Genomic DNA, 14,728 nt, shown 5'->3' with positions numbered 1-14,728 from the left:
TATTCCTTTCCCAGGGCATCCGAGAAGATTGTAATACCGGTTTTTGAGGTTTGCCTTGCTAGGGATCTGGTTGAATCTATTCATCGACAAAGGGCTGCGCCCGCCACGCGCATGGTTTCTGTCAGCGGGAACTCTTCTGCGTGTCCCAGGTATGTACTGCGTGCCATTGCGCGGGTTAATATGATATAGTCTGGGTGATCTTTGGGCAAGGTATTGAGGCAGGCCGCCACTGTCTGCGCTACTTGTCTGAGTCGCAGGCGAGTGGGTAGTATAGGACTAGACTTCCAGGGCGTCTGTGGATACATTCAAAAGGCAGGGAAGATCCGAATAAGTGCTGTTCTCTGAGTGTCTCAAAAGAGCCTCGGATCTGCTTAGTTGCGTAGCGGATCAAGCAAACAGTTGATGCATAGTCTATAATGGGTGTGACGCACGCTTGGTAGGGCTGGCGCATCTCCATACAGCAGAGATAGATGTATCACATTTATTTATTTATACTATTCTGTATACTAAGAGGAAGGTATCATTGACTTTCTTATACGACCATTTACTGTTTCTTATAAATAAAAGAAAGTTACTTGGTAAAAATGCCTTCAACCATAGGCCTCTCAATATCAGAATGCAGGCCTTTTTTATATTGGGATATTCCAACACCCAACAACCTATGAATGGTGGGATAAAGCACAGATGCTATCTAAATCATAAGTAGTATTGTCGGTAGTTTTCTCTATTCGTAAAACGCACTGATTCAGATAGAAATAGAGTACGGATATCTAAGCTATTATGCTATAGGTAAGGATAAGAAAACTCTGATAAACATTTCTGTATCTAGTCCGCCTGTATATCAATATGACAACTGATATCCATCATAGTGACTGAGATAACCTAATATGGAAGAGTGTCTTTTGAATAGTACTACGTGTGTGGCTGAGCTGAGCCCTGCGAGCCCTGCCATGTCTAGTCCAATGTATATACTATGATGAAGTCATGGTCTATTGAACTTTTCCCCTCTGAGCTGAAAACACTATACAAGTAGTATTACCAATACGGCTGGATTGGGATCCCTGGATTTATGGTATCTATGCCATATAAGCATTGAAATTAGTAGAGGAATGTGAAGTCTTATACTAAATGGTCGGTCAATCTGGTTCTTACACATGACTAAGATTATCCAGTGTCAGAACCCGCCGTGTGAGAGACTCCGAGCGCTCCGGCTCTTCCCTCCTCCATAAGCCTCCTAGCCCAACAGCCGACCACCGAATGTTCGCATCTCTCATAATGGTATACCGTGGGAGGCCTTCTAAATCATGCCTGGAATGCCGCAAACGTGATATCAAAGTATGCTGGTACCTACTATTCAACTTTACGACTGATCCAGGCTTACAGTTCTCCATAGTGCGATAAAAAGGAAGCTGGCTGCTCCCAATGTTCCCGCGCTGGTCTAACATGCTCGGGATACCAAAAGTCAACAGATCTAGTCATACTTAATGAGACCTCTGCTACCGCGGAGAAGGTACTGAGAAAGCGCTCTCTTGATCGTCCAGCTTCTGCAGGGCTTCTATCGACAAATCTTCTTCCGACTGTATTACAGCGCGCGAAGCACCTCTATATCTCTCAATATGTTGAAAATGCACCTACAATGGGCATATACTCGTATATGCAGGTCTTTTACCCTTCAAAATCAGATGACTATCCTCTCCTTGAAACCATGATCAACACGCTTTTCATGGCCACATTTTCATCTCTGCAGGGATGGCGCCCAGCTCTCTATCATGCTCAAATTAGCTATGGGTCTGCTTTGTCTCTGACGCGAAAAGCGATCCAGTCACCAAGAGAAGCGTTACTGGATAGGACAGTATTCTCGGTGTTACTCATGAGTATATTTGAGCGGCTTGCCAATGTAGAACAACGAGGGTTATGTATCCGCAACGGACATCTAAAAGGTGCTTTTGAGCTGATGGCTTTGAGGGGTAGTAGGCAATTTACAGACGAAGGAGGCGCTAAGATGTTTTTATATCTAACTGAGCTTGTCGTTCTTGATTGCCTTGCCAATGAAGTTGATATTCCACCTCAGTTTTTGGCATTGCGACAGCAAGCTCTCGAACCCGGTGCGGATACATCATCACTAAGGTGGAGATTCTTGGAAGTTATGATGCGGTATGCACAGCTGGAGTATGCTGTGAAGGCTGCCACTTCTGCAGGAGATATCATACATCAAGCCGAAGCACTTGACGCAGATCTTGATCGACTGACCACGTATCTGCCTTCCTTCTTCTCGAGACGGCAGAGCCCGGAACCCCCAATCGTTCTGGCAAACAAGTCGGACATATACCCTGATTACAACACACAGAGATGCTGGAACAACATCCGCGTTCTTCGCATTCAGCTAATGAAGCTTATACGTGAGCACGGCGTTCAGATGCTGGGAAGCTCCGCCGACGACACCCGGATCATGGCCGAACTCCATGAATCTAACCGCCGAGCCAATTCCCTTGTCACAGACATATGCCTCTCCATCCCTGGTACGGGGGCCAACAGCAGGCTTCCGTATGAGATTACTAATGTCCAGTCGAATACACTACTGTTTCATCTATATGCGGCCAAAGAAATCCTTTCAGGACCAGCTCAGTCCAGGCTATCAATTCATGAACGAATACAATTTGTGAAAGAGAAGCAATCTCCTTCGCAGCATATGACATTGGACTACTTGCTATCTGAGGATAACCAAATGTCGCGGAATATTTGGAAGGTTTGGCTGTTTGTTGGGCGGGAGGACTTTTCAATCTGATTCAGTGGAAATGCATTCCACACTCCATTTGGATTGCCTAGTAGTCACTGAACTTCATTGCTGCAGGCGGAAACCTTTCCCCTGCGACAGGATATTTCAGCAGGAGGCCATCAATTTTCGCAAGGTCATCATCAGTCAAGTCGACATCCTTCACATTCTCAATAACCCTGGCTTCAGATCTCGCTCCCGCAACCGGGACAAAAAGCGGCATTCCAGGCTTTCTACTCTGCACTTTAACCCACGACAAAGCCAATTGAGCCGGAGTGCACCCCTTCGAAGCCGCAATCTTCTCCAGCTCATCAACAAGCAGACGGTTCTTCGCAAGATTATCGGGTTGGAAACGAGGGAAAAACCGGTGATGATCTTTTGCCGCCAAGTCATCAGGGCTTTTGATCATACCAGTCAACATTCCCGCCCCCAGCGGTGTATGCGCTATTATGGGAATACTAAGCTCTCCGCATGTCTCTGCGACACCGTTATGGAAGACATCTGTAGCCCAAATGCTAACCTCCACCTCCAACATATCAATCTTCGCAACGCTCGCCGCACGCCGAATAGTCTCGGCTTTCACCTCCGACAGCTGGATGCCCCCGATCTTACCCTCTTGCTTCAGCTCAGCCAATGCCTTGATGCTTTCTTCAACCGAAACATTGGGATCAACTCTTGCACAGCCAAAGATGTCGATTTTCTTCTTGCCGTCCAGGATCTTAAGAGCGTTGTCCACGAAGCCGCGAAGTCCCGCGGGTGAGCAATCCATAGTATAGGTCTGCATGCTGACAAGGCCGGACTTGATCGAAAGAACGACCTTGTCTGCATCTTCGGGATAAGCTGTGAAGTAACGGTTCATGAGATGCAATGAGTTGTTGTTGGGGGTCCCGTAGAAGTCTGCTCCATTCCATACGTTGACGCCAGCTGCCAGTGCTGCCTTGAGGACCTTGAATGCTTGTTCATCGGGTGTCACATCGTTTGAACTGGTAAAGCCTGCAATTCAATTTTATCAATATGTGAGTTTCTACAGCTCTAGTTCCAGACAAGACCCTAACCTAAAGCAAACATGAACCAAGGCAGGGGGGAAGAATGAGGGAGAACTCACGCATAAGCCCCAACCCATTCTGCGTGATTTCTTTTCCAGCGAGAAAAGGCATCGTTCGTAGCTAGTAATTGATTGTAAATTTGATCAGGAGTGTATCAGAAAGACGGATACTTCTGATGAGTGGATGTAGTATATCAAGCAAATGGAAGTATATTTGAGTCTCCCAGCTGAAGCACACTCTGTGATGCTATTGCAACAACAGAACAGCCCTTGACCATCGCAGAAACACCCTCCTATATATACCTTCCATCCTCAGCCACCAATCTCTTCCACTCCCGGAGTTAGTCTACTTCGTGTCCCTCTATCCCCGGCGGTCACAAATAAAGTCCGAGGGTGTGCCGTCATGACCAGTTGGTTACCCGATTAGGATTAGTGCCATATAAGGCCGTCCCATGAATAGTTTTGGAAAAACGCCTAACATGCTATTATCTAGTTGCTACACTGACTACGTGGTGGAGAGGGTTTGGGTTGAGGCAGTCAATTGGATGAATGCTTCTGTTGTTTAATTCTGTATATTCGCAATAATGGTCTGGCATTAGTTATGGTTGGCCTTTGGGTTGGTAGGTTAAACTACTAGCAGATTTCTCGTATGTATATTTCCGTTCCATCTTGAGGTGCCTGTGCTAGTATTTTCAGTGGGAGGCAACGCATCTCTGAGCTATTAGTCAGGTGGAAAGTACTGCTAAGTACTACTGAATGAAGAGAATAATGACAGGGCACTTGGATAGTACTATTCAGAAAATTGATATGAAAAGGCAAAAGTACTTATTCTACTCCAAGGCATATGCTATGTGTATCACCTGCGTCGTCCAGCACCGCCAGCATTGTCACCCCGATCAGCAATGCTAACAACCTCCCCAATACCAGCTTCTTCCTGTTCATCCTCCAGAGCCATGACTTCCTCTCTGCTATCCCACCACTTCTCTTCCGCCATGTTGAATGCATCCTTCCGCAGCTCCTTGATGTTCTTCTCGGTGGCGATGCCCTTCTCTTTCAGAGTCTCCAACAGGATACGCTGCCAGTCCTCCCCTGTGCGGCTGAAGTAGTCACGCAAACTCTCGAACGGACGAGGCAGGGGTCTGCTGTCCTGTACAGATGGCTCTCCCTCTTGCTCCTCCACTTCCAGGTTCTCCATCTCCTGGGTGACAGAAGGCACGGTGACTTCCGTGGGGGCCGGAGAACCCGTGTCCAGGGACATTGCGTCCTCCTCTTCTTCCTCGTCTTCGAGATCCTCCTCTTCGTCTTCGTCCATCTCCTCGTCACTGTCGGCTTCGTTGAGAAGGTGCCAGTTGGCGGGCTCATTGTAGAAGACCTCCTTGACGCCATCAAGCTTGACAAGATCGATCGAGTACATGTCGTTGAAGGTGAATTCCCGATCTCCCTTCTCGAAGGTGCCACCAAAGATGTACAAAGTGTCATCCTGAACGGCCAATTGCGCGTTGAATCGCTGGTGAGGCATCTCGAAGCGTACGATCGCAGGCTTCTCTGGCTCATCACGCTCTTCTTCCTTCTTGGGTGCCTCCAGTTCATCGTCGTCCTCCTCCCTGCGAATGCCCTTCTTGGCCTCCAGAGCCTTGAGATTCTGCAGAAGCTCCTCCTCGTCGGCCTTGCTTCGATCCTTGGACTTCATCTGGTTAGCCTGCTGCTTCTTGCCTGCTGCTCTGGGCCGGCGGAGCGTTAAGGGGAAGAAGCGGTTTCGGTCGGTGTTCCAGGCGAACATGGTGTCAAAGAATTCACTGTCGATGCCTTCCTCGCTCAGCTCGACGTCGTGAACACCACCGAACATGATGCCACGTCCCTTGTGGTATGCCATCGTGGCACCGGCACGTGGAGGGTTGGGAGAGTTGGCGGGCTTCTTCCGGCGCTCCCAGCGTACGGTGGGGGCGGCATTGGCAGGAGCATCAGGGCCGGGTGGAGTAATACGGAGGAACCAGGTGTCCTGGTGCACCATGGGCTTCATGGTCATGCGCTGAGGGCCGCCCTTGACGGGCTTGCCGTTGATTCCTGTGGCCGCCTTCACACGGGAATATCCGCCATAGAGAACGGCACCGCTTTCGTGCGGCAGGAAGGAGAAAGAAGACCGAGGGTCGGGCTTCTGGGATGCGGTTGGCAGCGTGGGGTTGAACCAAGTGTACTTGGAGCAATCGTAGATCCACAAGTCTTGGAGATACTTGGTTTGCTGCGAGGTATCTTGGAAACCTCCAAAGAGAATAATGTAGTTCTGTCTTTTTATTTAGTTTCTACCTGGCTTGTCCCAACGAGAATAGGGACATACCTTGAAGTAAGTCATTCTGTGACCACTTCTGGCCGGAGGACCCTTACCCTTCGAGTCCAGACGGGTCCATTCCCTTGTAGAGGGATCAAGGTGCCAGAAGTCGTTGTAGTGATAGAAGGTGCCCTGCTTGGGCGAAGAGAACTCTCCTATTCCAGACATCAGTGCACTGGAAACCTGATGGGGTTTATATGAGCCATCTACTTACCACCAAACAGATAAACACCTCCCGTATTGCCACCACGGCACCAAGCATGTCCACTGCGAGGGAGCGGGCTATTCGGACTGGTGACTTCTCTCCACTCGCCGCGATCGACATTGTACACGAAGAGGTTATTGAAGAAAGTGGCAAGATTTCCATCAAAGTACTCTCCGCCAAAGACCAGCAGCTCGTTCCGATTTGAAGGAGAAGCCAGAACAGTTGCAGACGACCGCGGTGTCGGCGGCCCTCCCACCACCTCCGTGACCTTCAAGAACTTCGCTTGTTCCTCAGCATACTGCGCAAGGATGGCATCCAAGTCGGCATCCTCGACATCACTGTCGGCATCCTTGCCCTTGCCCTTGCCCTTCTTCTCCTTTTGAGCAGCCTTCTTGGACTGTTTCGCTGCTACACGCTCCTTGTGCTCGGCGGACTTCTTGTTCTTCTTGCCCATGGTTGACGAGCTTTTGAAGGATACGGGTTGGACTTTCGGGCTCTTCTGTGGGTTCTATGACTTGGAAGAGATGATGTGGAGCTTTGAGTGGTCTCCTCAAATACCACTTTCCTATCGGTGGAGTTATGGAGTTGATATTCTATTTACTACAGTTTCCTTCCATTCAGCGCGGGGTTTTCTACGGCCCAGAAAAAAAATGTCGGCTTGAAGCCCCTCTTATTTTACCGTGTAAAACGGTTACGATAGTCAATGGGTGACCGGGCTTGCATGCCAGAAGGAGAACACAAGAGGCCAAAGTAAGCATACATACACATAGTGTATGTGTAATAGGTGCTTATTGAACTAATTTATCGTATCCGGCATCATCTGCATATGAGCATGTCATATGCAATGGAGTTGGGCGATGTTGATGCCTCCATGTTCTGGTATTGAAACATGTTGTCATGAAGATTATCGAACATCAGAAGTCAGGCAGACAAGAGTCAATACCGCAGAATAGCCTGTAGATTGATGCAATTGCTGCAAGCTTGTAACATCTCTGAGGAGCTTCGCATAGCATGCCATTCCTTCAACATCAACGATGCTCTCCCATGTCGAAGAGGGTAAGTAATACCGAGTATCATAATTGACGGTGGCATGGATTATCTGCGTCTTCACCGCCCACGTGATGACGCGACGGAACGCGTCCAGGCAACGCCGTGGATTCGCCGAACTGAAAGCAATTGGATAACTAGACTAACGAGTAGTTGCTCGGCAGCTAGTCTAATCGCCCTTTGTGATTGTTATGTTGCGACTCGTCAATGAAAACCATGCTCACGAACGTACGGCCTTATGACTAAAAACAATTTAGCAGCCCACCTCAAATGGCTGTTGCAGCAGGGCCCTTCGCTGTACCCCTCCTTATCTCCGTCCGCGCACGAGTATCACAACAACACTGCCGACCGAAATCAACCTACTGCGCCGGTGCCACCAGTGGGGGCCTTAGCGCACCAGCCGGAGGATATCACCATCACGATCGATGATTTACAACCGGAAGTCAATCCAGCAGAGACGGACCATGTGGACGAAGAAGCGGAGGTAGATTCGGACGCAGAGATGGCGCGATTGCTTCTTACTCCGGCTTCCACACGCAAGCCGCGCATGCTCAGTCTGTCAAAGGACGCTGGCGCACCCACTCCGAAACCTTTCAAGAGTAGCCAGTCGGTGAAGTCACCTTCTAAGGGAAGAGAGAATGGTCTGGACAGGGTTATCAAAGGTACGGCGAAAGAGCGTTCCCGTGGTCTTCAGGGATCTTCTAACGACTTACTCCGAGTAGACCACCAGAGTCCCCGGTCTCCATTGCGCAGCCCTAAGGCGTCCTATTTGACTCCGTTCGGATTGAAGCGGCCTTTGGATGCGAAGTCGCCTCTATTCGATTCCGACATTGATACCATTGACTTGACTGGCGACTTGAATCAGACAACGCTTTCGTCTGACACATTCGATGGATTCGAGGAGCCACAGCGTTTGTGGACCGAAGATGCTGCATCCCGGAAAGAGCCTCTCGAAAAGCGTGGGAAGAAGCGGAAGAGCGATGATTATGTGTCAGACCTTGTTTCACCCCGAAAGAACGGCTCGAAATCGCGCTCGCCATTGAAGGCTGTTGAGTCTGCGAAAACCCCCCGTTCTACCTCGACGCGTCTTCAGCCTGGAAAATCACCTCGCACGACCAGGAAGGACACTATATCCCGAGCTGATGGTCCATTGGGCCTCCCTCCGCTTTCACAAAGTTCTCGCGCGGGTCATGTCATCGCTGACTCTGACGATGACGACGCTGATGAGAATCTGTTCAATGACTGGGCTCCTGATGGAGACGGCCCAACATTGAACTCCAACGAATCACTTTACCCGATCCTGCCTAATCAAGATAGCTCAGATGAGCATGCAGCCCCTAGCCCTGCGAGGAAGAAGACTCGCGCTTCCCCACGGACGTCTGATGTCATGGATGTCGTCCCCTCCAGTATCCGTACATCTAAAAAGGACACACACATCAGCCCTAGTCCCATCACACATGTGCCTTCTACCGAATCGCCCAGCTCTCAGCCTCAGAACGAAGATGTAGCAAAGTTCCTGACGCTTCCAGCAGACTCGCTCGAAGGAGCAATTGCAACCTTGAAGAGCACTCTTACGAAGAATTCTGAGATAGTGTATGAGCGAGCAATGAAGGGAGAGCTTGCTCCTGAATTGATCGCTGAAAACAAGGCCCTTACGGATAGGATCGATGCGATTGGTTTGCTCAAGCAGCAAAGGGTCACTCATCAGACATATGACTCGAAAAGGAACTTGCTCAAGAAAAGTCTCATGCAGGTTATAACACAGGGCGGTGACCCGTCCAATATGCCGGAGCTTGTGGAAAGTCGAGAAGCAACGAATCAACTGCAAAAGATTGAATCAGATATACAACATCTGCTAGCACGATCTGGACTGCTATCTATTACTTCAGTGCATGATCACCCACTTCGTTACAACTCAGACCATCCAACCCCGTTGCCGCGCCCCTCATCTATCTCAATCAGTGCAATGGATGATACTGTGGATTCGGGTGCGTTCTCCCGATCACATACACGGTCAACAGTAGACTACAACAACTCTCGTACCGAGATATCCACTCGGGTGTCAGACCTGTCCTTCAAGAACACGAATGGGACCTCGAGCCTTAGAGCGTTTGACTACGATGACCCGACCACGCTGGACGATGAGGATGTTTTCACTCGGACAATGGGCTCACCCACGCTCCCTACAGAAGAAGCGGATGAGTTCGACTTGGATGATGAAGATATGCTAGAAGCTGCCGGGTTCCTTGACGAAGGCTATCCACCCGCAACCGACAACCACGGGCTTCAGAATCGCAAGGTCTTCGCTGAAACTTCCGGAAATGTTTCACGCACTCCCCTGTCGCAAGCGAAATCGCAAGGCCACAATGCTCTCTGGAACCAACATCCATGGTCCAAGGATGTTAGAAACGCTCTGAAAGATCGGTTTCACCTTCGTGGATTCCGCCTCAATCAGCTGGAGGCTATAGATGCGACATTGAGTGGGAAAGACACTTTCGTTCTGATGCCTACCGGAGGAGGCAAGTCTTTATGCTATCAACTGCCCTCTGTTGTCACTTCAGGCTCCACAAGAGGAGTCACGATTGTGATTTCCCCGTTGCTCAGTCTGATGCAGGACCAAGTGTCGCATTTGAACCGCTTGAATATCAAGGCTTATCTGCTGAACGGAGAGACTCCGAAGGAGCAACGGCAATGGATCATCAGCACGCTGTCAGGCTCCTCGGCCGAAGAAGATATCGAACTGTTGTACATCACCCCAGAAATGGTCAACAAAAGCCAGGCCATTACCAAAAGCTTGGAGAAACTCAATCGCAGCCGCAAGCTTGCACGTATCGTGATCGATGAGGCGCATTGTGTCAGTCAGTGGGGACACGATTTCCGTCCTGACTATAAAGAGATAGGAGAACTCAGGAATCAGCTACCCGGAGTACCAATGATGGCGCTTACTGCAACAGCCACCGAGAACGTCAAGGTGGATGTCATTCACAACCTAAGAATGGAAGGCTGTGAAGTGTTCTCTCAGAGTTTCAACAGGCCAAACCTGACGTACGAGGTACGGATCAAGAAAAAGGGAACGGAGCTTCTGGCGAGCATAGCCGATACTATCAAGACTCACTACCCGAACAAATCTGGCATAGTCTATTGTCTGTCGCGCAAGACATGCGAAAAGGTCGCGAGCGATCTTCGGGATGACTATCGCATCAAAGCGGAACACTATCACGCGGGCATGGATTCCGGGGAACGTGCGAAAGTTCAACAGGCCTGGCAAGCTGGAAAGACTCACGTTATAGTGGCGACGATCGCTTTCGGGATGGGCATCGACAAGCCTGATGTGCGTTTTGTAATTCATCACAGCATCCCCAAGAGTCTGGAAGGATATTATCAGGAAACGGGGAGGGCTGGCCGAGACGGCAAGCGATCTGGCTGCTACCTCTATTATTGCTACAAAGATTCGAGCACTTTATCTAGCATGATCGACAAGGGCGAGGGTAGCAAGCAGCAAAAGAATCGGCAACGGCAGATGCTCCACAACGTGGTACAATACTGTGAGAACAGGAGCGACTGTAGGCGAGTCCAGATTCTTGCCTACTTTAACGAATACTTCCGCCGACAAGACTGCAATGCCTCGTGTGACAACTGCAAGTCCGACTCTGTCTTTGAGCTCCACGACTTTTCTCACTATGCTGCCTCTGCTATTAAAGTTGTCCGCCACTTCCAGAGCATCGAAGACAAGGTTACTCTGTCGTACTGTGTGAACATCTTCCGGGGGAGTGTGAAAAGGTTTAGGTCTCCGCAACACCGTCAGGCCCCTGGCTATGGCGACGGTTCCGACCTAGAACTTGGCGAAGCAGAGCGGCTGTTCCATAGACTTCTAGGCGAGGGAGCACTTGTTGAAGAGAATGTCGTCAATGGCAGTAAATTTGCCATTCAATATATCAAAGTGGGACGGCGTGCCGCTGACTTCGAGAGCGGGCGGTGCAAACTGAAGCTTGACGTGCGAGTCTCGCCGAATGGGAAGACCAGGAAGTCGAAGTCGGGGTCACGAGCTGATGGCGGCAACAAAGAGTATCAACCGCAATCCACGAATGTCTCGTCACCTGTACAAGCGGCAAACCAACGTCGCCTCTCTCGGTTCCGGTACCAAGACGGCGCAGGCGACACCACGAACGATGAGGCAGACAGTGATGGGTTCGAAAGAATCCGAATCGCCGGCAAGCCACGTCAAGAAAAACGGCGTACTCCCGGCCCGCCGATTACCCAAGACCGTCGGTTTGAGCAATTAGACCCTCTACACAAAGCGGTTGCGGAGGATTTCATGGTCTACGCCAAGAATTATTGTCAGGATGTATGTGATCGTACGTATCGAAGGTTCCTTACAACGTGCTAATAGCCAAACAGCTGGTCATGCAGAAAGGCCTACGCAATCAACCGTTTACTGACAGCGTCCTGCGCGAGATGGTGATCGTTTTCCCCAAAGGTGAGAACCCCCTTAGAATGGCCATGAACGGAATTAACCCATTGTCCAGATATGGCGGAGCTTGCCACAATTCCTGGCATCGACCCGGACAAGGTGAACCGATATGGAGGCCAGATCCTGAAGCTTGTGCGCGACACGCAGCGCCGTTATGCAGAGCTGAAGAAAGAGCAAGATGATGCTGATGGGGTGGTTCCGGATCCCAACCATCACAACGTGATCAACCTCACCAGCACCGAGGATGAGTTCAGCGATGGAGGGATCTTTACGGATCATCCTTCTACATTTAATGTGGACGAGAATCTGTCTAGTCGTTATTTCTCTACCCAGCACACTGCGGGCCTCGACTCTGACGACGAGGACGACGGCCCTGGAAAGTCCAGTAGGCCTCGGGCTCGAAAGCGTCCAACAACCAAACGCCCTCGCCGCCAAAACGCTGCCCCTAGATCCAGGGCAAAGTCGACGGGAGCCCGCAGAAAATCCGGTGATCGTGCTGACAGTCGCCCCTCTGTCCCTCGAAAAGGGACCAAAGCGAAACCCTCAACTAGTCGAATAGGGATGATGCCCATCTAATGGCTATTCAAGTGCCGATTATTTCGGCTTTGTGATGAACTTTACGGTATATGGAGTGACACTTCAGGGCGTTGATTCCCTAATGCATGTATAGGCGTTCTGCTAATCGGGTTGTTAAATGCTGGCATGATGACTGTATTAGGCGCTTTGGCTTTTTGTGACAGAATATATACAGATTTCTTTCATTCATTATACCCTAAGATGTCATGTATTATATGAGGAATCACCGTGTTGTCATTCAATCGTCTAATGAGCGCCCAAAATCAATCAACCTTAGCCTTCGCGCATCGCGGGGATGGAACTGGGCGACTTTGGCCCTAACCAAAAATCTCGAGGCAGCCGATTCTCGGGGTAAATCGATATAGGAGGAGCCGGCCTCCAACAAAGCATCAAGTAAATTGCGCATCTCCAAAGCCGCAGCCTCTCTGCGATTAGCTGGTTGATTGTCCCCTTGCCCAGACTGACGCGGGAGAATCTCATCGATTCGGCGCTGGCCAGCATCCGGGTTCGCTGCCTCTGGATTCTTAGGCTTCTTCGGTTTTCCATGGCTTGTATAGCCTAGTTGCAAGGTCGCATCCGAGACCTGGGCAGCGTCACCCACCGTGGGGCCGCCGAGGGCTTCGGCAGCAAGCATGGATGCAAGGGTTTCATCCACAAAGCTGTAGAGCGTAGTCTTCATCTCCTCGGTTGCTTTATCAAGTTCTTTCTGCTTTTCTTCTTCTTGCTCCGCCAGTTCACGCGCTAGCTGGGAAGCAGTTTTCTTCTCCTTGGTAGTCTTCTCGCTGCTTATGGTCTGGATCCGCTTCCGCAGACCATCCCGGATCACTTGAGCGTCACGGAGATTCGCCTCCTCCGTTTTCAGGCGCTGACGGTTGGATGAGAGATTCTCCGCCGTCATGGAGACAGCGACCTTGGTTTCTTTGACTAGACGCGATGTCTCCTCGATCGCTAGGAGAGAAGGCAAGGGGGAGCCTGAGGCTGGGAACTCGCTTTCTGATTTTAGAAGCGAGTCGTAGGCTCTCTTAGCTCTTTGTACTTGCGCTACACGCGACCAAGTATCTGTGCCTATTTTGGATAGATCAAAGGAGTTGACCTCGCGCAGCTGGGCTATTTGTTAGGACTTGAGTTACATGTTCGGGATGTATATCGGGGGAATGCGTATCCTGGAATAAATACATACCCTGCGCAGGTCATCCTCTTGACGCTTGACTTGGTCTTGAAGCTCTCTTAACGTTTCATCCAATCTCCTATTGTACGCCTGTAGAATCGCTGGACTGATTTCTTGGTTTTCGTAGAAGTCTTCGGCGCGTTGGCGCTTCTCCGCGAAACGCTGGACTTTTTCGACAATTTCCTGCGACACGTCCATTGCGAAAGATTTTGGATAGTAGCAAATAAATGCGCCTCTATATTTAGTCCTCGCTTTGCATCCAGTTGTCTCTCGAGCCAACTAATACAGGGGAATTGTATAGACGAATGAGGAATTGGCAGGTGTTTTGCAGGCCGGGAACACGTGAGGGTGATTCCGAAAATGGAATAGCGCGGGAGGGCGAGGATGCGCGACTGAACCTCAACTCAACCTTAACGTCGCTTCTCCCTCTTCGTCCTTCACCGCGACAAGCTCGACTCTCTTCACCCATCCACTTCCCCTCTTAAACCCCTTTTGATCATCGCGCGTTTACTCGCCACCTCTATTTTTAACCTGTCGCTGTCGTCTCATCGACCTCTCGTCCCTCCCACGTCTGCTATTCCAGCGTTCTTGGGGTGATCGTGTAGAAGACCCGCCCGTCCTGAACGTCTCTCGACCCAAGTCGCGTCTTCCGAAGGCAAGAAAAAAGGATAGTTTGGGCGTCGGATACTGCTAAAAAGGCCTCGTTTTTTACTTCTCGTTTTCTTTTTACTCCTCTCCCTTCACGCTTCCCTCCGCCTTCCAACCCATTCGGACCCTGAGCACATCTTCGTCCACCGTCCAGCACCCAATCTCTCCTGCCCTCGTGCCCGACCCGATTGGTTTCATTTTTTTTTTCCTTCTTCCCTCTACCTTGCACTGCTTCACTCTGGTGAAGCTTTCCGCTCCAAGTCCAACCTCCAAGGCCTCGTGGCAACCCCAGACCTTTTTCACACTTTCTCCGTCGGCTCTCCTTTCACAGCATCACCTTCCCGCACTGTGCACGAGTTCACCAATCTTCCCACATCCTTCCAAGCACCAGAATTCCCTCTCCATCCGATCGCCAGCACCAGCAAGTTTTATTGGGAACTCCTGGTGTACATAGTCGATCAAATAAAGC

At 50.2% G+C, this 14,728-nt stretch overlaps 5 protein-coding genes across 5 annotated transcripts; 2 read left to right on the top strand and 3 right to left on the bottom strand.

The window, feature by feature from the left end:
• Nucleotides 1–1,275: 1,275 nt before the first annotated feature.
• Nucleotides 1,276–2,785, top strand: ASPBRDRAFT_113395 (Zn(II)2Cys6 transcription factor domain-containing protein; the record flags this gene model as incomplete). The annotated part of the gene is made up of 2 exons (XM_067616734.1): nucleotides 1,276–1,335; nucleotides 1,394–2,785. 2 exons carry the CDS (start codon nucleotides 1,276–1,278, stop codon nucleotides 2,783–2,785), a joined length of 1,452 nt encoding a protein of 483 aa, XP_067485096.1.
• ASPBRDRAFT_37081 (aldo/keto reductase family protein) lies at nucleotides 2,559–4,098 on the bottom strand. The gene is made up of 2 exons (XM_067623652.1): nucleotides 3,879–4,098; nucleotides 2,559–3,766 (listed from the first exon to the last, which is right to left on the bottom strand). Exons 1-2 carry the CDS (start codon nucleotides 3,928–3,930, stop codon nucleotides 2,823–2,825), a joined length of 996 nt encoding a protein of 331 aa, XP_067485095.1. The 5' UTR covers nucleotides 3,931–4,098; the 3' UTR covers nucleotides 2,559–2,822.
• Nucleotides 4,099–4,588: 490 nt separating this feature from the next.
• Nucleotides 4,589–6,961, bottom strand: ASPBRDRAFT_142008 (putative Kelch repeats protein). The gene is made up of 3 exons (XM_067619192.1): nucleotides 6,359–6,961; nucleotides 6,154–6,299; nucleotides 4,589–6,099 (listed from the first exon to the last, which is right to left on the bottom strand). Exons 1-3 carry the CDS (start codon nucleotides 6,801–6,803, stop codon nucleotides 4,675–4,677), a joined length of 2,016 nt encoding a protein of 671 aa, XP_067485094.1. The 5' UTR covers nucleotides 6,804–6,961; the 3' UTR covers nucleotides 4,589–4,674.
• Nucleotides 6,962–7,634: 673 nt separating this feature from the next.
• ASPBRDRAFT_50678 (RecQ family helicase MusN) lies at nucleotides 7,635–12,443 on the top strand (the record flags this gene model as incomplete). Its single annotated transcript, XM_067626584.1, has 4 exons — nucleotides 7,635–8,058; nucleotides 8,119–11,741; nucleotides 11,795–11,873; nucleotides 11,923–12,443. The coding sequence occupies 4 exons, from the start codon at nucleotides 7,635–7,637 to the stop codon at nucleotides 12,441–12,443; spliced, it is 4,647 nt and encodes a 1,548-aa protein (XP_067485093.1).
• A 238-nt stretch (nucleotides 12,444–12,681) lies between these two features.
• Nucleotides 12,682–13,809, bottom strand: ASPBRDRAFT_191119 (uncharacterized protein; the record flags this gene model as incomplete). Its single annotated transcript, XM_067620323.1, has 2 exons — nucleotides 12,682–13,545; nucleotides 13,624–13,809. 2 exons carry the CDS (start codon nucleotides 13,807–13,809, stop codon nucleotides 12,682–12,684), a joined length of 1,050 nt encoding a protein of 349 aa, XP_067485092.1.
• Nucleotides 13,810–14,728: the final 919 nt, after the last annotated feature.

This window comes from Aspergillus brasiliensis (assembly GCF_001889945.1).
Source record: "Aspergillus brasiliensis CBS 101740 unplaced genomic scaffold ASPBRscaffold_1, whole genome shotgun sequence".
In the NCBI taxonomy this organism is placed as follows: domain Eukaryota; kingdom Fungi; phylum Ascomycota; class Eurotiomycetes; order Eurotiales; family Aspergillaceae; genus Aspergillus; species Aspergillus brasiliensis.
This window is presented reverse-complemented; position numbering and strand designations above follow the sequence as displayed.